This window comes from Thermothelomyces thermophilus, chromosome 2 (assembly GCF_000226095.1).
Source record: "Thermothelomyces thermophilus ATCC 42464 chromosome 2, complete sequence".
NCBI classification, from domain to species: Eukaryota; Fungi; Ascomycota; class Sordariomycetes; order Sordariales; family Chaetomiaceae; genus Thermothelomyces; species Thermothelomyces thermophilus.
This window is the reverse complement of record NC_016473.1, coordinates 2,379,209-2,402,564: the sequence shown is the minus strand read 5'-3', so window position 1 is coordinate 2,402,564 and position 23,356 is coordinate 2,379,209. Positions and strand designations below refer to the sequence as shown.

Below are 23,356 nucleotides of genomic sequence, written 5' to 3'. Positions count from 1 at the left end.
GGTATGTACCAGAAGAGATGCCACCTGCACACTTGAGAAGCAGCAACCTAGATTCCTGCCGCTTTGCAGGCACGCACATGCAGTAGGGCAGTTCGATAAGGAAAGTGTAAGAGGCCCTAGGGCAGGTAATATTACGGAAAGCACACGAACCCCCACTCCCACCTCACTTTCCAGGTTAACGTTGGTTATTATTATTGTATGTAAGGTATGTACTGTACAGTACGGATTACATACACACACCTCATACCTAGAGGTATTGTACATACAGTACACAGGCAGTGGGCGTGAAGTTGCGGCAGGCGATGGGCTGTTAAGGAACCCCACAGCATCGCGTAAAAGGCTTGGGAAACCATGTTGTCAGTGGCCAGCCGACACCGGGGGAACGGGCCAGGCAATTGGGCCGCAGAAGCCCGGTTTCACCAATTCCACCTGCTCCGAGTCGGACACGGAGCGCGCATTGGACGGCACCCCAAACCTTGTGTACCTTGACACAGTTTGTGGCTGCTGTGCGAGGTTCGTAGCTCGAATGTTTCGGCCAAGGCGGGGTCTCATTGCTCATGAGCGAAAAAAAAAAAGGGAGATGCCCCGCTCCACGATATTTGAACACATCCTTTGTATTTGTAGTACGGAGTACGATACCGTGGAGCCGAGGGCTGCTAGTTTAAGCGGTCGAAGAGTCGCTCAACAGATCAGTCAGACTACGGCACACATACTATACCTATGCACCTACTACCTAGTAGGTACATGCACAACATTGACTCATCTTCTCCGTCCTTTCAACACATTTAAAACGCGGAGCCGTAGGTCTTAAACTCTCAAACAAAGCCGCGAAAAGACAGCTGGAGAAAAAGAGGGGTTAAAAAAAAGGAAAAAAGAAAAAAGAAAAATAAAGGTACAACAAAGAAAAAAAATATTCGAGGAAGGACAGAAAGTGGGAAGAGCCGAAAGAAGGAAAAAGAAAAAAGAAAGAAAGAAAGAAAGAAAGAAAGAGAATGCCTACCCGAGCCGAGATCACGTACTTTGGCGCCGGTCCGGCCGGGTTGCCAACCGACGTGCTCGAGACGGCCGCGCAGGCCCTAATCAACTATAACGACACGGGCCTGGGCATCGCCGAGCACAGTCACCGGTCCGAGCTGGCAGCCAACATCATCAACGAGGCCAAGGCCGACCTGGCCAACTACCTGGACATTCCGGCGGCCGACTACGAGGTGCTCTTCCTCCAGGCCGGCGGCACCGGCGAGTTCTCCGCCTCGGTCTACAACCTGGTGGGCGCCTGGGTTGCTCGCCAGCACGCCGCCGTGCTTAGCGAACTGGGGGCTGCCGCCGACGAGGCCGCCGTGGTCGCTGCCCTCCGCGAGCGGGTCGAGAGGGACCTCAAGCTCGACTACATCGTCACCGGGGGTTGGTCCCTCAAGGCCTACCAGGAAGCCGTGCGCCTGCTGGGGCCCGAGTACGTCAACCTGGCCGCGGACGCCCGCGCCATCAACGACGGCAAGTTCGGCAAGATCCCCGACCAGAGCACCTGGAAGCTGAGCAAGGATGCCGCCCTGGTCTACTACTGCGACAACGAGACGGTCGACGGCGTCGAGTTCCCCGAGTTCCCCGCCGCCCTAGCCCCCAAGGCCGACGGCACCGGCCCTGTCGTCGTGGCCGACATGTCGAGCAACATCCTCTCGAGGAGGGTGCCCGTCAGCAACTACTCGCTGTTGTTCTTCGGCGCCCAGAAGAACCTCGGCACCACCGGCGTGACCGTCGCCGTCCTCAGGAAGAGCTTGCTGCCCCCCGCGGTCACCCAGCCGAGCCCCGCGCTCATGCGGAAGCTCGGGCTGCCCATCCCGCCGATCGTGCTGCAGTACGAGACTGTCGCCAAGAACAACAGCTTGTACAACACGCTGAGCATCTTTGAGTGAGTGCTCCGCCTCGATCCCCTCCCGGAGGGAGGAGCGAAACCCTGGCGACGGACTGACTGACTGACTGACCCTGGGGGGGGGCCCTCTAGTGTGTATATTGCCGGGCAGGTGCTGAAGAAGCTGCTGAAGACGTATCCCGACAAGGTCGCTGGCCAGCAGGCCGTGTCCGAAAAGAAGGCGAGCATCATCTACGCCGCTCTGGAGGCCCATCCAGAGGTGTACCGGATCGTGCCGGACAAGTCGGTCCGCTCGAGGATGAACATCTGCTTTCGCGTCACGAAGGTTGGTAACACGTTCCAAGTTTTTCTTTTCTTTTCTTTTTTTTTTTTTTTTTACATTATTATTGCCCCTGGCTTTCTGGGCAAATGAGGATGCATCGCTGACACTTGGCCACAGAACGGAAACATTGATGAAGCCGAGAAGGCCTTCCTCAAGGAGGCCACGAGCCAAGGGTTGACCGGCCTCAAGGGACACCGCAGCGTTGGTGGCATCCGGGCTAGCAACTACAACTCGATTTCCCTGGAGGGAGCAGAGAAGCTGGCCAAATTCATCGATGCATTTGCTAAGGCATGAAAATCTGAACCTTTGAATCATTACAGTATCGGTCAACATCTTGTCGAGAGACGCGGAGGCATGGATCGGACGGGTTTGGTAGGCCTGGACTTGGGAACTTTAGGGGGAAGGCGGAAAGGTGGACAACATGTTTGGTCTTTTTTCGATCTGTTTTCAACAAAGCGGACCACAGTTTCACACCCGCATTCAGACTCATTCAACGACGGGTTGGAATACAGCACGCCATACGTATTCGAACAGAACCGAGGAAGGGGAAGGGAAAAAAAAAAGAACAAGAATGAAATATCTGTCTCGCCAATCTACCATCCCTCACAGCCCTATCTCCTCCTTCAACCACGCCGGCACCTCGGGTACCTTGTCCCAGCCGCTCAGGTACTCCTCCTTTTTGACCCCCTCGCCGGCGGGCTTCGCGTACACGGCCGTCACGTACCAGACGCTCTCGCCCTTGCGGACGGTCCCCTGCAGCGTCGGGATGGTCGTCCGGCTCTCGACGAGGTTGGAGTTGGGGTCGGCGTTGACCAGGGTGGCGGTCCTGCGGCCGGCGGGGCCCTCGAGGGCGCGGACGCCGACGGCGCCCTTGGAGACGGCGAAGGCGCCCTCTGCGCCGTCGGCCCAGGCCTCGGGCGTCAGCAGGTCGTAGTTGCCCATGAGCCGCGGGCGGGTCCCCTCGCCGGCGGCCGGGTCCCAGGGCCCGAGGAGGCGGCCGTCGGCGGCGCGGGCGCTGCAGATGGCGAAGCCGCCGTCGGCCGTCAGCACGTCGCGCCCCTCGGCGCGGATGTGGTGGGCGCGCAGGTGCCAGTTGGGCGTCTCGGCGCGCGGCGGGATCAGGTACGTCCTGACGTGCACGTCGGCGAAGGGCGACCAGAGCGAGACGAGCACGGGCTCGGGCTGCTGCTGCTCGCCCGCGCGCGTCTGCAGCGACGAGTCCGACACCCGCCGCGTCTTCCAGTACTCGCCCCCGTCGTCCGAGAGGCCGAGCTGCGACGCGAGCGCGTACTGCTCGAGCGTGAAGAGGCCCGGCGGCACCGAGTAGCCAAACGCCGACGAGTAGGCGAACGCGCCGTACTTGGCGTGCGTGCCCTTCATCGGGTACGAGCACGCCTGGCCGGAGGAGAGCAGCATGCAGTGCCCGCCCAGGTTGCTGTGGACGGAAAGAAGGAAAAAAAAAAGAATCTGGTGTCAGATATACCGCGGCGAGGGGGGGAGAACTGAAAATGAATAAAATGAAGGAAAGGGGAAAAGCTACCTCATGATGTGCCCTGGGTGCTTGAGTGCCTTGATCCTGGGAATCACGTCCCAGTGATTCTCTTCCTTGGACGTCCAGAAGGGGTGTGTCTCGGGCACGGCGAGGCAGATGAAGGCCAGGCAGGCCCAGTACTTTTTTTTTTTTTTTTTTTTTTTTGCCCGCGTTAGCTACTTGCGCTAGCTAGGACATCCTGGGCGGTGACTTGGGTGGTTTGTTTGTTTGTTTGAAACTTACCGGGCTACCGGGACTGTTGTAGTTCTCGGCCATCTAAATTTCCCCGTCGTGAGTATCTTCATCAGATTCGTCCCGTGCGGAAGAAGAGAGCTACTTACATACATGTTTGGGTATGAGTACCCAATGGTCAGCGTGCCGCTGGAGGTCCAGATGTTGTGCTGGGTCTGCCACCACCTCAGATGGCGCATGACGATGCCCTTGACCATGCCCCAGGTCAGAGGGGCTGGCAGTTCCACGTCGGCGTATGCGAGGGCGCCCCAGAAAGAGACCATGGCGAAGCGGTAGCCGACGCTGCGGCCGAAGGGGATGGCTCGTCCTGGCAGAGAAGTCAGCCCTCCCGACTCCCCTAGCTACGCTCTCTCTCTCCCCGCTCTCTCTCGCTTGCTCGCGAAAAGCGGCCGTCGTATACCTTGTTCATCATAGTAGTGCGCCAGGTCAAGCGCCGCAATCTGAGCTCGCCTCCTGAACTCGGCTGCATTCTGTGGATCTTCCTCGCCGGCCAGCTTGGCGTAGAGCAGCTGGAGGAAGTGGATGGCAAAGCTGGACGAGTAGTAGTCCATCTCTGTTAGGGGTAGGTTCGTCAGCACACAGGCACACACCAATTTATTCGCCAACCTTTCCCGACGGTCGCGAGGAGGAAGGGAGAGACGCACGATGGATCCCCTCGGGCCCGTCGTTCGACCAGCCGTCACCACGGTAAAAGGTGTCGAGATGCTTGATATCGGCTTCCAGCCTCTCCTGGGAGAACTTGCCCCCGTTCTTTTTCAGCCCGAGATTCGCAAACACGCGGAACCACAGCCAATTGGTGTTTGGCATACTGTCACCCTGTCAGCGAGCGAGCGCATTCTTGACCCCTTTTCTTTTGTATTCTTATTCTTTTATTTTTTTTCTTTTGATCTGCCAGGGGAAAAAAAGGAAAAGGCAAAAAAAAAAAAAAAAAGAAAACAAAACACAAGGAAGGGGAAACAAAGGGAGCAAAAAAGTTCTCCTACTTCTTCTCATTGATGCTGTTGCCCAACCAGGCCTCCACGTTGGCCTTCTCGCGCTCGCTCAGGCCCTGCCAGATCTGGGGCGCGACGGCGAGGGCGAAGCCGATGGGGCACATCTCGACCATGCGCTGGTCGTTGTCGGCCGGGTAGCCCCAGTACTCGCCCGGGCGGTCCGGGTCGGTGCCGGCCCGGAGGCCGTCGATCCACCACTGGGTGCCGCGGTAGGTGCCGCCGCCGGCCAGCAGGCAGGCCAGCCCCCAGAGCGGGCGCGCGAACCCCTCGACCTCGGAGGCCGTCTGGTCGAAGCGCACGGCGGTCGCGCCCGGGCACCGCACCCGCGCCTTGCCCGGGGAGAAGAAGGGCTCGAGCGGGTCCAGGAGGGTGGCGAGGAGGGCCTGGACCGAGGCCCGGTCCGAGAGCCGGACGGACGAGAAGGGGTGCTGGCTGGAGTAGCCGAGAACGAGACCCTGGGAGGGCGGTTGCTGTTGAGAGGAGGAGGACATGGTTGATGGGGGTTAACTAGACGGGGTGGAGAGGATGGGCAAGTACACTAGGAGGAGGAGGAGAGGGAGGAGAAGGGGAGGGAGGAGGAGGACGAGGGCGATGGAGAGGGAGAGGTGGACGGAGGGGAGGTGTCAAAAGTAAGATCCTCGAGGATCAGATCTTCTAATTCGAGGTTCTCGTGAGGTCGATGAGGGTGAAGGAGAAGAAAGACGAAGGGCGAGCGGCGCGAAGTGAGGTAGGCCTCCTTTCTAAGAGTTACCTAGTTAAGCCCGTTTAGTAGTTAGTGAAGTATATAGGAGAAACGACCGCAAAGGGTAGTTCAAAAGAATAAGAGAAAAAGAAAAGAAAAGAAAAAAAAAAATCAAATCCAGAGACGGATGATACATACGTCTTGTCTACAATCTGGCCCCGTAAGTCCCTCGATATATCACTCGGCCCTCTCCGTGTCGTCGAGACTAAATACCAAGTAGATCCGTACATAGCATACATAGCCATACATAGCCAGCCAATCCCATATTTCTCCGTCTCGCAGCGCGCCATTCCCGCACTTACACGGTCTTGGTGGAGCCGCCAGATTGGAGAACCTCCACGGATGGAGGGGCCATGAGGGGTTGCCGTTCCTTTGGGGCCTGCCTGGTTCGGTCTCCTCCCCCCTCACTCTCTGGGTGGGGGTACTGGGGGGTGATTTCCGCGGCTAATTGCGAATCCATGGCACTCGGCCGCGGGGCCCCTTCTCTCTTGTGCAGGAGACTGACGATCCAGGCTTTAATTACCAAGCACACATGACGTGAAAAAAAAAAAAAAAAAAAAAAAAAAGAAAGAGGAAGCTGCTGTTAAATGTATTGTTATTCCCCCTGAATTTCCCCCTGAATAAACCCGGACATATCCGGGTTTACAAAAAGCATCCATCCGCAAGTGCTTCAGCGCATGCTCAAAAGGGGAAACTGTTTGACTGTTTAGTCCTGTTGTTACCTTGTTCACAACGGGAAACAAGGTACCCAATCGTGCTTCGGGACCTCGAGCATCACCAAAATACTGCGTAGCGCGCTGTCTTGAAATTCAGATAGTAGCTCCCACTTGAGGTTCTGTCTCCCCTCAACCGAGCCAAACAAAACTCACTCGCTGTCAAATAATGTCTGTCAAATAATGTGTATGTATGTATGTACCATCCAGTTTGTTGAGAACAGAGCCTAAGTAGACATTACGTACTTGATATGGCTCGGGTATCCATCCATCCATCCATCCCTCCATCTATCCATCCCTCCATCCATCCATGCGTACGGTATCACCACTCTCTCCTTCTCCTTCTCCTCCTCCTCCTCCTCCTCCTCCTCATCCTCCATCTTCTCCAACAGCGCTAAGCCATTCCGCCACCTCCAACAAAACGACTTCCGCTACCGAACTCCACTCACTAACTAACTAACTCCCATCCACGGCCTGCTCCGGCGCCTCCGGCTTTCCCGGCATCTCGATGCCCGCCGCAGCCACAGCGGCCGCCATCTCTTGCGGTCCCGGCGTGGGCGGCACCTCCTCGTCCGTCTTGCCGCCGTAGCCGTCCACGACCGATCCTTCCCGGCTCAGGCTCGTCCCGCCGCCGCCGCCGCCGCCGTCGCCGTTGCTCGCGCTCGACTGCGCCATCTCGCGCCTGCGCCTCCGCATCCGCCGCTCCTCGTCTGCCGTCTGCCGCCGCGACCGCCGCAGCGTCTCCCGCTTCTCCGCGCTGCCCGCGTCGTCCGCCCCGTCACGCATGCCCTGCAGCAGCAGTGCGGCGCGCTGTGCCACGTCGTCTTCGTCTCCCACTCTGCCTCCTCCTCCTCCTTCTCCTCCTGATGCCGTTGCCGTTGCCGTTGCCGTTGTCGTTGCAGTTGCAGCCCCGCCTCTCTCCGCGGTCGGCGTGCCATCGCCGTCGGTAGGTTGGCCGCCCGTGGCGGAGTTGACGGCGTCCGACTCGGCCGCCTTGTTGGGGTCGTCGTTGTCGCCGGCGGCTTGCCCGGAGGCTTCCGAACCGGCGTTCTGGGTGGTTGCTGCGGGGTTCGCGTCGAGACCGGCGAGCTGGGCGATGTCCGGCATCTTCTGCCCGGACGCGATGCGTACTTGATGGCGATCCTTGAGGCGCGCGCGGCGGCGCCTGTCTCGCTGGTCTCTTGCCTGCGGCGCTGCCGCCCGGAGCTTCTCGAGCAGGCTGTCCATCGCCCCGGTGCTGGTCGGCGAGGCCGGGTTGTTCTCCGAGGCCGCCTGGGCGGCCTTCAGCGCGTTCTTGCGCTTCATGGACGCTTCGTTCTTGCGCCGCTGTTCCTCGAGCTGCGAGTTCTTGACGTACGATTTCTTCCACTCGGTGATGAAGTGCGCCAGCTTGGCGAAGAAGTCGCGCCGCGCGTTCTCGTCGGTCGGGTCCTCGCCGTAGAAGATCATGATGTCGTTGTACGTCCGCACCATCTCCTCCAGGTAGACCTGCATCTGCTCGGCCTTGCGCCGCGCGTCCTTCATGCAACGCCCGACGATCTGCAGGACCCGATCCTGCGGGTGGAACTTCTTGGGATCCGAGAGGCTGCCCGAGTCGAGAGCCCTCTGCACGTTGTTGATGTTGTCGATGTACTTCTTGGCGTCGGCCTGCAGCTGGTCAATGTTGATCTTCTGCGCCGTCAACACGCCGGCAATGTCCTCGGTGAAGTTTTCCCACTCCGGATACTGGTTCCGGACGATGCGCTCGACAAGGTCGGCCAGCGTCGACTGGTTCTTGTCGTCCTTGACCATGCCCAACCTGGCAAGCGACGACAGCTTGAAACCGCGCGCCTGCTTGTTCGGGTCGTTCATGTAGTTACCGATATCCAGAATGAGGCCGAGAACGTTCATCAACGACACCGAGTCCCTCAGCGACTCCGAGACCGCGACGACTTGGCGCATCTTTTCCGTGATCTCGTCATACTCGGGTTCGAAGCTCCGCGTCAACGAAAGGGCCCTCATCCGGCTCTTCCAATAATGATGCAGCTCAAATGCCGTCTGCAGGTAGATCTGATCTTGCCTGGTGAGCTCGGCCGGGTCCTGCTCTCTGTTCTCCTTGTTCGCCTCTGGGCCGGTCCAGTCCTTGCTGTACGGTGCGAGCTGCTTCGAGATGTTGTCGGGGATGTTGCAGAGATCGTCCTTCTGCAGAAAGTCCATGACTACAGGGTTATCAAGCACTTCGCTGTCACAGTGGATGATCATCTGAACAATCTTCTCGACAGAACACTGCGAGAATTTGGCAAAGGCGATTTCTGTCCAATGTTAGCTGCACGCCCGTGTGTCTCCGTTGGTTTTCCAACGTTCCAGTTTCGGCTTACCATATGCTTTCCGCAGATCGTTCGAGATGATCTGCTTCTTATCGTCCTTCTTTCCCGCCCCGTGGCCGATCTGCTTGGTCTCCTTTGCCATAAACAACTTCTCGACTTCGTCAAGGATGCCTTTCCGGCTGAGCTCGAGGTACTTCTCTTCTCTCTCTTCCGCAGATGGCGTGTGGGCGGCCCAGTGAGTCGTGAGCGGCGAGTCCACCTTCTCCCAGTGGAACGCCTTGAGTTTCTTCTTAGGCCGAACAATCGACAAACCGAGGGACGGCGTAGGTGTGAGGTTGTCCTGCCGGGACAGGAAGTGACCTGACATTGCGCCCGGCACGGGCATCGGAGGAGGCGGCGGGGGAGGCATGCCTTTGGCACCGGGCAGAGGAGGCGGGGGCGGGGGCGGCGGTGGTCCACCGCCCACTGGAGGAGGTGCGCCGGGGACTTTGCCGGGCATTGGAGGAGGAGGGGGGGGAGGAGGGGGAGGAGGAGCACCAGCCATAGGGGGTGGCGCGCCCGGGATCTTGCCGGGCAAGGGAGGCGGCGGTGGGGGAGGGGGACCGCCCCCGATCCCAGGCGCCGGAGGAGGCGCACCGGGGATTTGGCCAGGCAGAGGGGGGGGAGGTGGAGGAAAAGAACCCCCAGAGACTGGGGCGGCAGCCGGCGGGGTGGTGTCGGTGACTTCGATCTTGGGAGGCTCGATGTCGCTGGGAGTGAGGGGAGATTGCGACTCCAGACTCGGGTGAGATGGGCCGGTCGTGACGCCATCTCCGTCCTCCGAATCGCTGCCGTCGACTTTCTTGACTCTGCCCTGGAGCTCGTTGAACATGCCGGCCGCGGCCTTCTTTGGGTCCACGACCGGGCGCTTGAACTCGACCAGCCGCGGCTTCTCGTAGATGACGTCCTCCTCCTCTCCATCCTCTTTCTCGGCGACATCGTCGACCTCCTCCACAACGCCCCCGATCTGTTCCCGACGGGTGCCAACAGGTTTCCTGGGGATGCGGGTCGATCTTTTGACACTTCCGAGCATGCTGTTGGCGAAATCCCTTGGCGGGCTGCCCACGTCAGGCTCCGAACTCCCATAGCCATCCATCTCTTCCCGCAGCGCCCGCAGCTTGTCGGAGGGACTGACGGTTGCGGCCCAAACCTTGCCTTCGAGCTTGTAGATCGTCTTTTGCCGTTCGATCTGCATCTGGAGGCGTTCCATGAGCTTCTCCCGGTCCAGGATGCCCTGCATGCGAGCGGGATCGCCATTGCCTAGCTTCGTCCCTATGGCGGCGTTGGATGCTGCGACGTCCTGGGCGTCGCGGAGCATGAGATACAGTTCGCGCGTCTCGAGCTCGTATCGCTGTGCTTCCTTGGCCCTGAGCGTCTGGAGATTCTCCAGCTCGGCTTTCAGTCCTTCAGCCTGTCTCCTTTGTGCTTCGATGAACCTGGCCTGCTCGTCGATTTGCTTTTGGAGTTTAGCAACCAGCCCGTCGGCGCCCATGGCCAGCTTCTCCCTCAGCTCGTCCCTCTCTGCCATCGCCGCCTCGGCGATGCGCCGCGTCTCGGTGGCTTCCTCAAAGGCCTGGCGGGCTTCCGAGTCGGTGTGTAACTTATCGAGCAGGCTCTGGACAGTAAAGTTGAGACTCTGCTTGAAGTCCATGTCCGGCAAGCGCCGGTCCATGGCGACGTAGCTTAGCATCGAATCGACGAGCTGGAACATGCGGAGACGTTCCTCGCCGTCATTGTCCCGGATGAGGAGCAGATGCTGCAGGGCAGATATAAAGTAGTCTTGGGTTTTGGTGCCCTTCAGCCGCTGCTGGATCGCATCTACGATCTGGACGGGGTCATTGAGGTCTCTAACCTCTCCTTCTACGCTGTCCTTGATGCTGCTGTTCTCCCTCTCCAGCATATCCTCGTAGTCGATGGCCTCGTTGGTCCGGAAGCGCTCGATCTGCTTGTCGATCAACTCATACTGGAACGCCTCCATCTTGTTCAGCATGCGCTTGATGCCGCAGGCCGTGAACTGGGCCCGTATGTGGACGCGCATCTGGAGGTCTTTCTCGGCGGCATCGATCATCATGTTGACCAGCATGAGGGTGGCCACGACGTATTCCATCAGCAGGTTCTCCATGCCGATACCGCCGCTGCGCATCTCCTCGCTCGCGCCCACGAGACTGCCCATCTTTCCGCGGCCGTCAATGGTGACCTCGACGAGGCGCATCCAGGCGTCGAAACGCCCATTCTCTCCCTGCTGGTTCTTGGCGACATCCATGGCCTCGATCACCTTCAGGTGGCCCTTGCCTTCATCCCAGTGACAGAGGAAGGTCAGGACTTCGCTGACGAGCTTTCTCGTCGTGATGCGGGGAGAGATGAGAGACGTGGCCAGGGCGACGAGGACGGGCTGGTGAGCCAGCGCGTCGTCTGCGCCGAACTTGTTGTTCATCAGGGCCTTCAGGCACTTGACGATATCGTACTCCCGGTCGAGGTTCTTGTCCCCGCCCTTGGACGAGTCCAGCCCCGGGCCCATGCCCGTCTTGCGGTTGATCTTCATGAGGACGTTGGTCAGAGCCACCTGGCCCTGGCACTCGATGAACCGCCTCACCCAGCCGATCTGTTGCGTCCGCAGGTTGACCTCCAAACTGCCAAAGCCCTTGCTGTCGAGCGAGTTCTCCATGACCTTGCGTACGTACCATTCGGGGCTGCCCTCCTCGTCGGGTGCCTGGGCGAGGTCGACATTGCTGTATTGGCCGATCCTGGCGGTCTGCCTGCGCTTTTGCTCCCCCTGCCACTCGGTAAGGCGGTCTTGATAGACCAGGGTCCATTTCTTCTCCGGCGGATAGGCAGTCATCTGGCGCTTGGCTTGGTCGGGAAGGTTGTGCCACCCGCGTTTCTGCATGAGCGCCAGAAACATCTGCTCAATCACGTTGTCGTCGTCCGGTTTCGGAAAGTAAAATCCCTCGCTCGTCTGGTGTCCGGAGGGGAACTTGGCTAGGCGGTTCTCCCTGGGCGAGTGGGGAGACAGATAGGAAGACTGGGACGAGACACTAGGCAGTGCTACTCTGGATGAGCGATGGCCCGCAACCTGGTCGTGATAGGATGCTCCATTACCTGACGTGATGCTCGACGTGTCGCCTGAACTGCGTCCTCCGGACGTCGTATATGAGTTATAGCGAGAGTTGTAAGACCCCGCCAGGCTGCCCTCTCTCGGCGGGCCCCATTGTTGATACTGGGCCTGGCGGCCGGTAGTAGCCATTGTGATGTTGGATGCGGCGGACGGCGGCGGCGGGCGGGGCCCGGAAGGGTAGGGACTCGTGGGACGCACGGTCGACGGATCAAAGGAGGGGTATTGGTGAAAATCGCTCGTCGCCTTGTTTAGCTGGTGTGGTAGCGGCTCTCTTCGACCCGGCATCTGGTCGGGCTGGGGCGGGTAGTCGACAGGTAGCGGCGAGCGCCCGTCCACGCTGACGGTGTCGTACGGGATGGTCGTCATGACGCCGGCCGTCATGTTGATGCCGGACCCGGCGGAGCTGGGGCGGTCCAGCGATACAACCGAAGAGTCTCGCCTATGGCGCGAGTGGCGCGAATTCACGGAGCCCGAGTCGGTGTCGGCGGACAGATGTCGACCGTCCTCGCCCGCGCTCCGTTTGTCGGCTTTGTTCTTGGACCTGTGGAAGAATGAGGAGGCCTTCCCGCCTGAGGTGGCGCGGGACTTGTCGTAGGAAGACATGGTGTCGGCGGGATCTCGTGAAACAACAGCGGCTTCTTTGTGGACAGGCAGGGAGCCGCCCCGTGTTTGGTTTCGCGGCAGCAGCCTCTCACAACACACGGCCGTCAATCAACGCGCGGTAAGTGCGAGCCGACTTGTGAGGTAGTAGTAGTAGTGATATGTGGCCGTCAATGGACTCTGCGTCTCAGAACCAGGGCGCATTGCATCATCTTCTTGGGCAAGGAGCCGGGGTGTGGAAGTCTGTCGTCGCAGCGCAAGGGAAGGGGGGGTTTGCTCCTGTGCTTGCATGAACCGAGAATGGTTAGCATGAGGACGAAGGACGAGGGTCGTAGCAGATAGATAGGTACTGGAAGCAAAGCGGAAAGGCCGACTGGAACTGGATTTCTGACATACGGGCTGCGGATATCCGGCTCTCGCGGCGGAATCGTCGACCAGTTGTGGCCGGATGGGGGGTCGGCAAAGGCGCCGTCTTCAATCGCGTCGGTCGGGCCAGCCAAGCGAAAATTGGCCAACGTTGGGCTGTTTTCTGTCACAATGGCGGCTTGGCTCAAGCTTGCGTTGCGAGTAAGGAGCGCAGGAACCGAAGAGACACAAAGAGAACGAGTGTTGTGCTGTACAGTAATACAGTACGCCGTCGACGTCGAAAAGGAACGAGTTGGAATGTCCCCGCTAACGCCGCGACGATCTACCGACGGAGTAAATGAATGCGGTGCCGGGTATCCCCTTGTGAACTGTCCCGGCCACACGACTGCGAGATGGCAGAATCGAATCGATAAGCATTCGGACACAACAAGGGGCGCCGTGGTCTGAAACGGGCCTAGCTTGGATCAGCCCCCTGGATTCTTCACCGCGCGACGCAGGCAGGTGAGCAGGGGCAAGCCGCGGTCTGTGGCCTGTGCTCTGCCGTTCTGATCCCGGCTGCACGCAAAACCCCGCATTCTGCAGGGTCTGACCGACCAGATCGAGGTACGAAAGGAGTTATCCCATGCAACTTCAGGTTGAGAGTCAGCATCTCCTTTTTACGTTCCTTCATTGTTCAACGCACTCAGCAGTAGAGCAGAATGTTAATTTTTATCTAATCGGTACACCGTTAAGCATGTGAAGAACATGCAGCCTGTTTTCGTGGCGAATTGCCCTACGGGTTACAGCCAATCCAACCATCCGTCGCCTACCTTCAACAAGCCCCTGCTCTCGGTGATTATTTTTGGCTCTGCGTGCTCTTCTGTTTGACGGCCAGTCGGAAGAAACTTCCCAAAACCGCAGCGAAGAGGTCGAAGGGCCTTACCCCGAGCAACGGGCGCGGAGAGGCTCATAGCACATCTAGGAAGGCACAAAGCCAGATCATCGATCACTCGAACTCGGCGCAAGGAGGAAAATACGGAATATACTCCGTAGAAATACTATGTACAATAATCTTTCTGGCTGGATAGGTGGGTTGCACAACCGATGTCGAAGACCAGGCTGGCTGACGCCGCTTATGTAATCCATACCAAGTTCAGTACGACGGGCCCGCTGGGAAAGCGGGATGCCAAGGAAGTCCACATGCATGGCATTCAACCCGATGCTAAGGAGTGCCAAGCAACGCGACCCGACAATTGCATTGCATGACCGCGTCGTCAGCTTGCATGCAGTCCCGAGCCACCTCGGCTGAAACTCCAAACGCTGAGGATTTTCAACATCATTGTTGGTGTCGATTCGAGGACAGTCCGTAGCTCCAATCAGGAGTGGTGTTGTCCAGCGGCGGCGGCGGCGGCGGCGGCGACGACGACGACGACGAACACGACGCACGAACACCCGTCTCCGCATCTCGCTGACGAGCTGTCGAGGATATCGATACGGGGCAGAAACGTCAACCCCCCCCCCCCCCCCGGCACCCGCACTCTTGCCAAGCAGGAGGCGACAATGGGATCAACGTTTGCGGCCATAAAGGTGAGTGTTCCGTTGCCCCGAGAGGCCAGTTCGCTTCCCGTCTTCTCGCATCGTTCTGAACTTTTTTCTAGACCCTGATCGTTCCGGCGATCATCTCACTCATCCTCTTTCTCGTCACAACCTTCGTCCTCGTTCCCCTTTGGCAACGCTATCGAAATCGATATAGCCAGTACCTCCCGCTCGAGACGATCTCGAACCAGACATTGTCCCTCCGCGCGAGGCTGCACGGCGTTGTGGTTCGCTTCCTAGCACCGTCGGCTTGGCGAGCTAGGGCCTCGAATCGCGTCACGGTGGCTGATCGGAGCTCATTCGATTCGGATGATGGAGAGGAGCTGGACGACGTAGACGAGAGCGTTGCCAGGAGGACATTGAATCAGCAAAGTGGCAATGGCATTGACAGCACGACACGGCTGAGCAGAGAGTCAGTTTTCGATGGCATAGTCCCTCAGCCGCTTACGGAATCCCCACGCTAACAAACCAAACAGCTTAGAAGTAGGGTTCATGGATGATAGTGATGACGAGACCGAAAGAAATCGGGGCCGATAGACGGCATGCTAGCATGGCAGTTTGATTTATGGCGCCCTCTCTCGACGAGGGAAGGTTTTTCCTCTTGGACCAAGTTGGGACCGACTACAAGTGATTACGGCCCACAACATGCACTATCTCCTACTCTGTCGCATTCGTCTTTATGCCAGACCCGTTCAAGAGCACCTCCCCTGTGTTTTTGAGGACAAAACCTGGCATTACCGCAAGTACATGCACGACACCCCTTTAAAAATCATCCAGCAAACCTCCCTTATTCTGCTTGCACGTGGCACTACCTCCCTTTATCCACCTCGTTGGGAATCTGAAAGGTCGTGGTGCGGACACGAACCCGGTGTTAGCAGGCATCGAGATATCGGAGGGCCGCTGAGAGTGGCCCCGGCTACGCTAACGCATATATGCATGCGGAGTCTCGGATGCCTTTATCAGGAACAAGCACCCCTACCCTGCAGACTAAGCCAAGACTTATTCTAAGTTTGGCCTCCGGTTAGCGCAACGCCAGTCAGCCCGCAGAACTCGACGGAACTCGGTTGGCCATCTCGGATCCCGGCTTCATCAGTGCGCTTGCCACACAACTGACGTCGAAATCTTGCCCTTCTCCCGCCCCCGATCCTTAACCTGACCGGTAGGCCCGTTTAACAATACTAATAACCTTGGAGCGCAAACGGAGACCTACATGTTCCCACAGCGAAGGTAGCATCTGCGCAGAATCCAACCATGACGACCCCAGAGGAGAGGGCTATAGAGCTCAAGAACCAAGGCAATAAGGCGTTTGCCGCGCACGACTGGCCGACCGCGATTGAATTCTACACCCGCGCTATCGAGCTGAACGACAAGGAGCCGACCTTTTGGTCCAACAGATCCCAGGTTCGCACGCACCCAAACCCTTTGCGGCCGACCTCTTGTCAGCCAGCGGTCCTTGGTCGGGCGACTGATTGTGTCTTTTCCGCGAGCAGGCATACCTGAAAACAGAAGCGTATGGTTTCGCGATCAGAGATGCCACAAAGGCGATCGAGCTCAACCCGAGCTTCGTCAAGGTGCGCGACCTCCCAAGACCAGACAGCCCCCCACACCACCGCGCGAGGCTGACGGGTTCTTCTCGCACCAGGCCTATTACCGGAGAGCGACGGCGTACGCCGCCATCCTGAAGCCCAAGGACGCCGTCAGGGACTTCAAGACATGCGTCAAGATCGACCCGGGCAACAAGGACGCCAAGCTCAAGCTGGTGGAGTGCGAAAAGATCGTGCGGCAGCTTGCCTTCTTCGCGGCCATCGAGGTCGGGGACGAGCCATCGGCGGCAGAGGGGCTTGACGTGGATGCGATCGTGGTGGAGCCCTCATATGACGGGGTCCGGTTAGAAGGGGAGATGACGCAGGAGTTCATCGACGACATGACCGAGAGGTTCAAGAATGGCAAGACAATACACAAGAAATACGTCTACCAGATCATTCTGGCAGTCAAGAAGATTGTGTATGACGAGCCCACCATGGTCGAGGTCGACATCCCCGAGGGCGTGGAACTCACCGTCTGCGGTGACACTCACGGTGCGTCTACTTTGGCCCCGCTGTTGCTCGGGCACTGCTGATGTACTAAACAACCCGATAGGACAATACTTTGACCTCATGGAGCTGTTCAGGTTAAACGGCACTCCGAGCGAGAAGCACTGGTATCTGTTCAACGGCGATTTTGTGGATAGAGGCTCCTGGTCGACCGAGATTGCGCTGCTGCTCTACGCCAACAAGTGGTTGCGGCCGAATTGCTTCTTCATCAACCGCGGCAACCACGAGACAGATGACATGAATAAGGTGTATGGCTTTGAGGGCGAGTGCAAGGCCAAGTATAACGAGCGGTAAGCCATCCCCGGAGTTGTTCTCCCGGAGCCTCCTATGTGTGCTAATATCGAGCATCAGCATCTTCAAGTTGTTCTCGGAGAGCTTTTCGGCCTTGCCCTTGGCAACTTTGATCGGCAAGAAGTACTTCGTGCTACACGGCGGTCTCTTCTCGGACGACAACGTGACATTAGATGATATCCGGAGGTTTGATAGGCATAAGCAACGGCAGCCTGGTCAGTCTGGCCTTATGATGGAAATGCTGTGGACAGATCCGCAGAGTGAGCCTGGCAGAGGGCCCAGCAAACGCGGCGTGGGCATGCAGTTCGGCCCCGATGTCACAAAGCGGTTCTGCGAGAAGAACGGCCTGGAGGCGATCATCCGTAGTCACGAGGTCAGGATGGCGGGCTACGAGAAGGAACATGACGGGAAATGCATCACTGGTGAGTTTTGTCCCCACGGCGCAACCCCCGCCCCCTCTTTTTTTTTTTTTTTTTTTTTTTTTTTTTTTTTTTTTTTTTTTTTTTTTTTTTCCAGCAGACAATGCTGACGGATGGCCTCAGTCTTCTCAGCGCCCAAGTATTGCGACATGACGGAGAACAGGGGAGCATACATCAACATCGGCCCGGACTACAAGCTCAGGTTTTCGCAGTTCGACGCTGTTCCCCACCCCAATATCCGGCCCATGGTAAGCAATTTTTCTTTTTTTTTCAAAAACCAAGCACCTTTCAGTCACCCTGCTAACGTGATACTAGGCTTATGCTCAAAACTCTATCATGTCGGCGCTGATGTGAAGGCATTGCTAAATCTTCCGGGAAAGAACCCCGCAGGATCTGGATATATCACTGCATACAATGCAGTGCATAGAGATTGTCCGAGAAGGGAGGCCGGGGTGGTGGGGTTGGGTTTGGGTTTGTGATAGTGTTTCCGGACGGCATAGTGCCGACAACTGTGCCTGAGAGATTCTCTGCTGGAACAGACAGACCTAACTGCCCGCGCTTCCGCCCTCCGCTCGTCGCAGCCCAATGGGGGAGACAATTTGCGACCAGGCGCTCCATCCTACGCCGTACCACGGCATGGCAGATCAAGGCGCCACATAGCTAGGTAGCTAAATGCAAATGGATCAAAACACAGACCCAGGTCGCCGTCAACTCGCATCAACTCCCACCTTTATCGCTAGTGTCCGTCCGAACCTGCCCACAACTTGCCCTCCTGTCCACGCCCAAGCAAACTGCCCAGCCAGTTCCCGGCAGCCTTGACCCGCAACACCATCCTCTCCTTTTTCCCGCCCTGTCCGCTGTCGACGGTCGAAGAGGTAGGTTGCCCCGCGAACGCGGTCACGGCCCCCACGAAGAGGTTCAGATCCTGCCGTGGCACCCGCACCCACACGCCGTCGCCGTCGCCGTCGCCGTCGCCGCTGCTGTCGCCCCCACCTACCGCCAGGATGTCGACGGGGATCGCCGCGCCCGTGTCCCCCAGGAACTGCCGCAGCGCGGCTGTCAGATACGCCCGGATCTCGAGCATGTCCAGGGCCGGGGTTGCTTCAGGAATGGCAGCCGTTGTCTTTGCCGCTTCTGTTGTCGATGTCGATGTCGTTGTCGATGTTGATGTCGCCTCCACGATGCGGGAGGGGTTGGCGAGAGTTAGGTGGGCGTACGACCAGGGCGGATTCTTGATGGTGAGGGTCGCGAGGGTGCGCGTCCGGTTAGGGGCCCTCGCTCGGGGGTCTGGGTTAGGTGTTGGGTGCGCCTTCCTCTTGGCTGTTGTCGTTGTTGCCTTCTCTCTCCCTTCGCCTTCTCCCGCTGCGGTATCGTTGGGAGTGTCAATCTCCATTGCGTTGTCCATCTTCTTGGTGCTCGAGGCTGGCGCCGAGCTGCCCGTGTGGGCCTGAGTCGGTGCTGCGTCTTGTGGTGGTGAAGTTGTAAGTCTGGGTTGAGCTCAAACCCGAGCTTTTCAACCCTTGACGATATACAATCAATGCCAGTGTTAACTAGGCGAGCTGGTACCACGACTTTAGGTTCTCGGTGGGGGAACCGAAAACAACCAGGTGCTTTCCTGCTCTTTTTTTTTTTTTTTTTTTTTTTTGTGAGGCCGAAAACGGTTGTGGCTTTACTCTGTAAATCTGTGAGTGAGCTCTTATGAACGTAAATACACTCAATGGGAGCAAGATATGCATACTAGAAGTAGAGTACAGTCTGGTGATGCAGAGTCGATGCTACCAAATGTTTTTCAGACAGTATATACTCCGTACACTACGGGGTAACCTACAGGGTACGGAATACCTGCTTGAAAGGTATGTATGTAATCCGTACAGTACATACAGTACGTACCGCTGCAAACCTGCCCTGATGCGGCAAGGTACCCACCTGGGGTGACCGACGTCACCAACCACTCATGAACACACCACTGGCGCCTCCTTCCTCTCCATCCGCTCCTTCGCACGCTGAGCTGCCGGTGCCAGTCCGATAGCAACCCAGTAGGTAGGTAGGAGCAGCCCAATTAAGAATGCTCCCTTCGCCAGGTGCATGCTCCAGATAAAAACGTTCTTCTCCCTCCCGTCTTCCGCCAACTGCTCAATACTCTTGTCTTTTAAGAGCTTTTTACTAAACGCTGCCTGACCCTCGTTCTCTGGTTAAGCCAACATCAATTCTCATCGATTTATTAGTGCACTGACGCTGGGCTGAGAGCTATGAGCGTCTGCCCGGCCCTGGATTTGACTTCGGTCGCGTACTCCACTGGCAGTCCTCTAGCCAGCCCAGGTCTTGACGACACGGGGACTTGTCCTGCCATTCCAACCGGTGAAGATTGCTCGGGTCCGATATCCGACCTTTTAGGAGACATTGGCGTCATTCTAGGCCCTATGTACCGCCTGGGCCGTCTCTGCCTCATGGATCTGGAACTTGAAGACATCGCCCGCTACGTTGGCAAGGCCCTCGGGGTAATAGCATTCGTCCTAGCAGTCGCCGCCGCTCCCATCCTCTGGGTCATCCAGACCTCCTTTGGCGCCCTCAGGTCCGTGTTCTCGACCGTCTTTTCGGCCGCTTCCTCAGCTGGCAATGGCATGCTACGCATAGCCATAACGCCTTTCCTCATTCCATGGCACATCGCCGCGTTGGCTTGGGAGGTGGTCCTGAATCTGTACGACGAGCTGGAGGCAAGGGAACCTGGCTCCCGTTTTGACGTCAACAAGGATACTGATAACCGCCATCCCAGCCCGTCCTCATCTACGTGAGTGCCGCCGGTGCCAAACACACCCTCACATGAGGCCCGTCTAACGCGACGTAGTTCAGCTTCGCCCTCGTCATCGGGGCGTGCACTGGCACGATCATTGCCCTCCTAACTCGCAGCGCCCTCCAGGTCCTGCGCGCCTGGTTTCCGTTCCTGCGGCCGCGCCGTCAACACATGCGCGCCAACCGCAGGCAAGAAGACAGGCCCCGACGCGGCGACTTCGGATCACGCTTCGGCTACGAGCACGGTAGCAGCAGCAAAGACAGAGAGGGGGGCAAGGGAAAGGGCGAAGACAAGCATGCTGACTCGGCCGTGTATTGGTCCTCATCCGACGAAGCTTCCGATTCCCACAAAGGCTCGTTCAGGTCCTCCGCCCTCGGCGGTGGCGGCTGGCATAGCATCGCGACTCCTGTTATGTCCACATCGTCGCCGTCAATGGGTAAGAGCTCACGGCAGAGACCGCCGCCTGTAGGTGTGCGGGTGGAGGATACCATTCACGAGGAGTCATCGGGGGAAAACGAGCTGGTCTAAAGCGAGAGTTATCAGGTTCATCATGTTCGGTCACGGTGTTCGTTAATGCCTCGTCTACTGGGCGTTCTCATTCTGCTTTTCTGTTTCATTACTTTAAGGGGGGTCGCAAGCCCCAAGGATGGCTTGTTAGGTAATTCTGTAGTAATAATCATGACAGCGGACCTTTTTGTCATCACTGCCGTGTCCCGTCAAAACCCCCGGCCCCCCCCCCCCCCCCCCCCCGCCTGTTAACCAGAGATGTGTAGGATACGAGGGCTAGGGCCCTAAATAGAACACCAACCCCCTATTATGCCCGCGGCCGGAACGAAACGATTCCGTGATGGCGTACAATCCACAGCCCTAAGCAGTGCAAAACCTCATCGTCTCGTCAAACGTACAATCGAACAGCTAATGTCGGACACCCATCTCCCGAACGCATGCAACCGTAAAAGCCCGAGGGCAGTCTCTTCAAAGATCAAATCAAGACTGGACAAGAAAGAAGGGGTATGCCGAGGAGAAAGGACAATTACCACCGATTAGAACCACCGCAGGCCCCGCAGATTCTACCTGCGGTACAGGTCGCGGTCTCGATCCCTATCTCTATCCCTGTCCCGGTCACGATCCCGCTCGCGATCCCTATCCCTATCCCAATCCCGAATCGGCGAGCGGCTTCTGCTCCTCGTCCGGCTATTGCGCGACCGGTCGTCGTAATCCCGTCTCCGGTCCCCCCAGTCATGCCGCCGGACATCCCTATCGTCCCTCCTCGGCGGCGGCGGCGGCCGCCGGTCATCCCTCCTAGGCCCATCCCGGTCGTAGCTTGGGATGTACGTGTCGACGTCCTGCCGACCGCCGCCTCCGCCGCCGCGCGGTCTTCCGCCTCTAACGTCGCGGTAACCGTCCGGATGGTCGCCGTCGGCGGGAGGCGGCGGCCGAGGGGGTAAGCCCCGGTCCCTGTGCCATGCCGGCACCCGGTCATCCGGCCCACGGCTGTTCCGCGGGTAGCGGCCACCGTTGACGCCGTTCCTACCGCCAAAGCCGTCGCCGTTGAACGTCGCGTTCGGGCCATCGTGGGGGCCCCGGCCAACCGTGCCGCCCTTCGGGGCCGGCGGCAGCGCCGCTCTTCGGTCGTGGAATTTTCGTCGGTCAAGCTCGTGGCTCTCTTCGAATGATGGAAGCTCGTGGGGTTTGGCTGGTAATGGGGGGGTGGCAAAATACGGATGTTTGAGGGCATCGATGGCGTTGATGCGGCTACGCCAGTCGAGTTTGAGGAGTTCTTTGAGAAGTGAGACGGCGCCGGGGCCGTACTCTCGAAACCTTTGCGACAGATTTCCCTGTCTAGGACGAGATTGCAAGGCCTCTGCTCCGGGGAGGGACCGCCAGCCGGGCATGTTCTCATCTGTGGGCGTCCCACAGAGATCGAAAATGATTTCGAGCTGGTGGCCATCACTTTCTCCGGCAAGAATAGGCTTGCCGACGAGCATCTCGCCGAATACACATCTACCAGGGTTAGTTAGTGTAAGCCGTGTGTGATGAGAGCGGATCGGAGGTCTTACCCAACGCCCCACATGTCGATAGCTGTTGTGTACCGTTTCAAGTGCATCAGCAGCTCAGGGGGCCGATACCAGCGAGTCACAACCAAGCTTGTGTAATCTCGCCGACCCTCACCACCACCCCGGCCAGGCTTCGGCACTTCCCCATCGTAGTGTCGTGCGAGGCCAAAATCCGCAATCTGAAGAATACCCTTGTTGTTGATTAGAAGGTTGGCGGCCTTCATGTCTCTGTGTAGAATGTGGTTTTCGTGGAGATACTTCAGGCCTTCTAGAAGTTGGAGCATGTAGCACTTGATCTGGGGCTCGGTGAAGTGTACGGAAGGGTTGTCAAGCAGGCCAGAGAGGTCGTGGTCCATATAAGGGGTGACCATGTACATGATCGGCTTCTTACGCTTGTCGGCTGCAGGAGAAGTTAGCGGGCGGACTTGTACAGTAAGGGGTCCGGCGGGGCGGGGGAACTTGCAGCTCCTTGCTGGGTGCTCAACCGCCATATCCTCCAGGCTCAAGACATTTTTGTGAGAAAGGAGCTTGAGCAGCTTGATTTCTCGGAGTGCCGTGATGGGAAACTGAGACACAGTTAGGGAAACCAGACGTGAACAGCGCCTGAGCGGAGGGGTACTAACGCCATCCTTCTCGTTGTGCATGATGATTTTCTTCAGTGCAACTAGAGCACCGGTCTTCTTTGACCTCGCCCGGTGGACCTCACTAGCGGCGGATGTTAGTGCGAAACCCATCCAACAGAGCAGAACCGCAAGAACCAACCCGAAAGTGCCCTCGCCGAGCTTGTTCAGCACCTCGTAATCGGTGATCCGCGAGCAACCCACGAAGCTATTCCTCGGCCGCTGGTGGGCGATGGCAAAGCTCCGGGGCGAAGGCGCAGAGCCTGGCTCTCTAGACTCGAGAATACTCATGGTCGCCTGCAGTCGGTTGTTTGCAAGACAGAAGCGAGAGTGTTGATCCGCGATTCGTTCCCGCTCGCTGCTGACACCTCACTCAATGTTGGAATGCGATGCGACGCGAGATTGAACAGGTGTTGGAGGAAAAGAGAATGACGGTAATCAGGGAGTTAGGAAGAAGCGCGGATTCTTCAAGAAGAAATAATAGGTAACATGGCAAGCTAGGAGGCCTAATTGTGTGTCTCCTCTTGAATGCTACACACAATAGGAACGACAACCTCCCGAAGTTCCTTATGTTCGGGGTAGTTAGAGAAGAGGAAGCGCGCGACGATCCATTGCTTTTGCCAAGCCCGTGCGTGGGGTGGCTTGCACCTTGCTGGACAAGTGCC

The 23,356-nt window shown here is 58.1% G+C and overlaps 8 protein-coding genes across 8 annotated transcripts; 4 read left to right on the top strand and 4 right to left on the bottom strand.

The window, feature by feature from the left end:
- The first annotated feature begins 902 nt into the window (after positions 1-902).
- On the top strand, positions 903-2,638 carry MYCTH_2301266 (uncharacterized protein). Its single transcript, XM_003661589.1, has 3 exons — positions 903-1,906; positions 2,000-2,192; positions 2,307-2,638. The coding sequence occupies exons 1-3, from the start codon at positions 993-995 to the stop codon at positions 2,481-2,483; spliced, it is 1,284 nt and encodes a 427-aa protein (XP_003661637.1). The 5' UTR covers positions 903-992; the 3' UTR covers positions 2,484-2,638.
- Positions 2,639-2,792: 154 nt separating this feature from the next.
- On the bottom strand, positions 2,793-5,455 carry MYCTH_47699 (uncharacterized protein; the record flags this gene model as incomplete). Its single annotated transcript, XM_003661588.1, has 7 exons — positions 2,793-3,624; positions 3,730-3,860; positions 3,964-3,996; positions 4,062-4,279; positions 4,373-4,525; positions 4,617-4,780; positions 4,956-5,455. 7 exons carry the CDS (start codon positions 5,453-5,455, stop codon positions 2,793-2,795), a joined length of 2,031 nt encoding a protein of 676 aa, XP_003661636.1.
- Positions 5,456-6,501: 1,046 nt separating this feature from the next.
- MYCTH_2301261 (uncharacterized protein) lies at positions 6,502-12,565 on the bottom strand. The gene is made up of 2 exons (XM_003661587.1): positions 8,777-12,565; positions 6,502-8,710 (listed from the first exon to the last, which is right to left on the bottom strand). Exons 1-2 carry the CDS (start codon positions 12,480-12,482, stop codon positions 6,876-6,878), a joined length of 5,541 nt encoding a protein of 1,846 aa, XP_003661635.1. The 5' UTR covers positions 12,483-12,565; the 3' UTR covers positions 6,502-6,875.
- A 1,780-nt stretch (positions 12,566-14,345) lies between these two features.
- Positions 14,346-15,253, top strand: MYCTH_2301259 (uncharacterized protein). The gene is made up of 3 exons (XM_003661586.1): positions 14,346-14,411; positions 14,483-14,832; positions 14,897-15,253. The coding sequence occupies exons 1-3, from the start codon at positions 14,385-14,387 to the stop codon at positions 14,955-14,957; spliced, it is 438 nt and encodes a 145-aa protein (XP_003661634.1). The 5' UTR covers positions 14,346-14,384; the 3' UTR covers positions 14,958-15,253.
- Positions 15,254-15,671: 418 nt separating this feature from the next.
- On the top strand, positions 15,672-17,577 carry MYCTH_92919 (uncharacterized protein; the record flags this gene model as incomplete). The annotated part of the gene is made up of 6 exons (XM_003661585.1): positions 15,672-15,821; positions 15,949-16,498; positions 16,560-16,803; positions 16,865-17,226; positions 17,347-17,471; positions 17,539-17,577. The coding sequence occupies 6 exons, from the start codon at positions 15,672-15,674 to the stop codon at positions 17,575-17,577; spliced, it is 1,470 nt and encodes a 489-aa protein (XP_003661633.1).
- A 191-nt stretch (positions 17,578-17,768) lies between these two features.
- On the bottom strand, positions 17,769-18,775 carry MYCTH_2301250 (uncharacterized protein). The gene has a single exon (XM_003661584.1). It carries the CDS (start codon positions 18,614-18,616, stop codon positions 17,960-17,962), a length of 657 nt encoding a protein of 218 aa, XP_003661632.1. The 5' UTR covers positions 18,617-18,775; the 3' UTR covers positions 17,769-17,959.
- A 383-nt stretch (positions 18,776-19,158) lies between these two features.
- On the top strand, positions 19,159-20,723 carry MYCTH_2301246 (uncharacterized protein). Its single transcript, XM_003661583.1, has 3 exons — positions 19,159-19,937; positions 19,997-20,011; positions 20,069-20,723. The coding sequence occupies exons 1-3, from the start codon at positions 19,473-19,475 to the stop codon at positions 20,540-20,542; spliced, it is 954 nt and encodes a 317-aa protein (XP_003661631.1). The 5' UTR covers positions 19,159-19,472; the 3' UTR covers positions 20,543-20,723.
- Positions 20,724-20,761: 38 nt separating this feature from the next.
- MYCTH_2301244 (uncharacterized protein) lies at positions 20,762-23,269 on the bottom strand. Its single transcript, XM_003661582.1, has 5 exons — positions 22,834-23,269; positions 22,695-22,776; positions 22,535-22,637; positions 22,075-22,471; positions 20,762-22,018 (listed from the first exon to the last, which is right to left on the bottom strand). Exons 1-5 carry the CDS (start codon positions 22,980-22,982, stop codon positions 21,085-21,087), a joined length of 1,665 nt encoding a protein of 554 aa, XP_003661630.1. The 5' UTR covers positions 22,983-23,269; the 3' UTR covers positions 20,762-21,084.
- Between the last annotated feature and the right edge of the window lie 87 nt (positions 23,270-23,356).

Bases quoted from the DNA above. Each gene is read 5' to 3' on its own strand.
- MYCTH_2301266 (XM_003661589.1), top strand. From the start codon at position 993: ATGCCTACCCGAGCCGAGATCACGTACTTTGGCGCCGGTCCGGCCGGG. The intron at 1,907-1,999 runs GTGAGTGCTCCG...GGGGCCCTCTAG, and splicing joins AACACGCTGAGCATCTTTGA to TGTGTATATTGCCGGGCAGG. The intron at 2,193-2,306 runs GTTGGTAACACG...ACTTGGCCACAG, and splicing joins TCTGCTTTCGCGTCACGAAG to AACGGAAACATTGATGAAGC.
- MYCTH_2301261 (XM_003661587.1), bottom strand. From the start codon at position 12,482: ATGTCTTCCTACGACAAGTCCCGCGCCACCTCAGGCGGGAAGGCCTCC. The intron at 8,711-8,776 runs GTAAGCCGAAAC...AACATTGGACAG, and splicing joins CGATCTGCGGAAAGCATATG to AAATCGCCTTTGCCAAATTC.
- MYCTH_2301259 (XM_003661586.1), top strand. From the start codon at position 14,385: ATGGGATCAACGTTTGCGGCCATAAAG. The intron at 14,412-14,482 runs GTGAGTGTTCCG...ACTTTTTTCTAG, and splicing joins CAACGTTTGCGGCCATAAAG to ACCCTGATCGTTCCGGCGAT. The intron at 14,833-14,896 runs GTCAGTTTTCGA...CAAACCAAACAG, and splicing joins ACGACACGGCTGAGCAGAGA to CTTAGAAGTAGGGTTCATGG.
- MYCTH_2301250 (XM_003661584.1), bottom strand. From the start codon at position 18,616: ATGGAGATTGACACTCCCAACGATACCGCAGCGGGAGAAGGCGAAGGG.
- MYCTH_2301246 (XM_003661583.1), top strand. From the start codon at position 19,473: ATGAGCGTCTGCCCGGCCCTGGATTTGACTTCGGTCGCGTACTCCACT.
- MYCTH_2301244 (XM_003661582.1), bottom strand. From the start codon at position 22,982: ATGAGTATTCTCGAGTCTAGAGAGCCAGGCTCTGCGCCTTCGCCCCGG. The intron at 22,777-22,833 runs GTTGGTTCTTGC...ATCCGCCGCTAG, and splicing joins CTCGGCGAGGGCACTTTCGG to TGAGGTCCACCGGGCGAGGT. The intron at 22,019-22,074 runs GTAAGACCTCCG...TAACCCTGGTAG, and splicing joins ATCGACATGTGGGGCGTTGG to ATGTGTATTCGGCGAGATGC.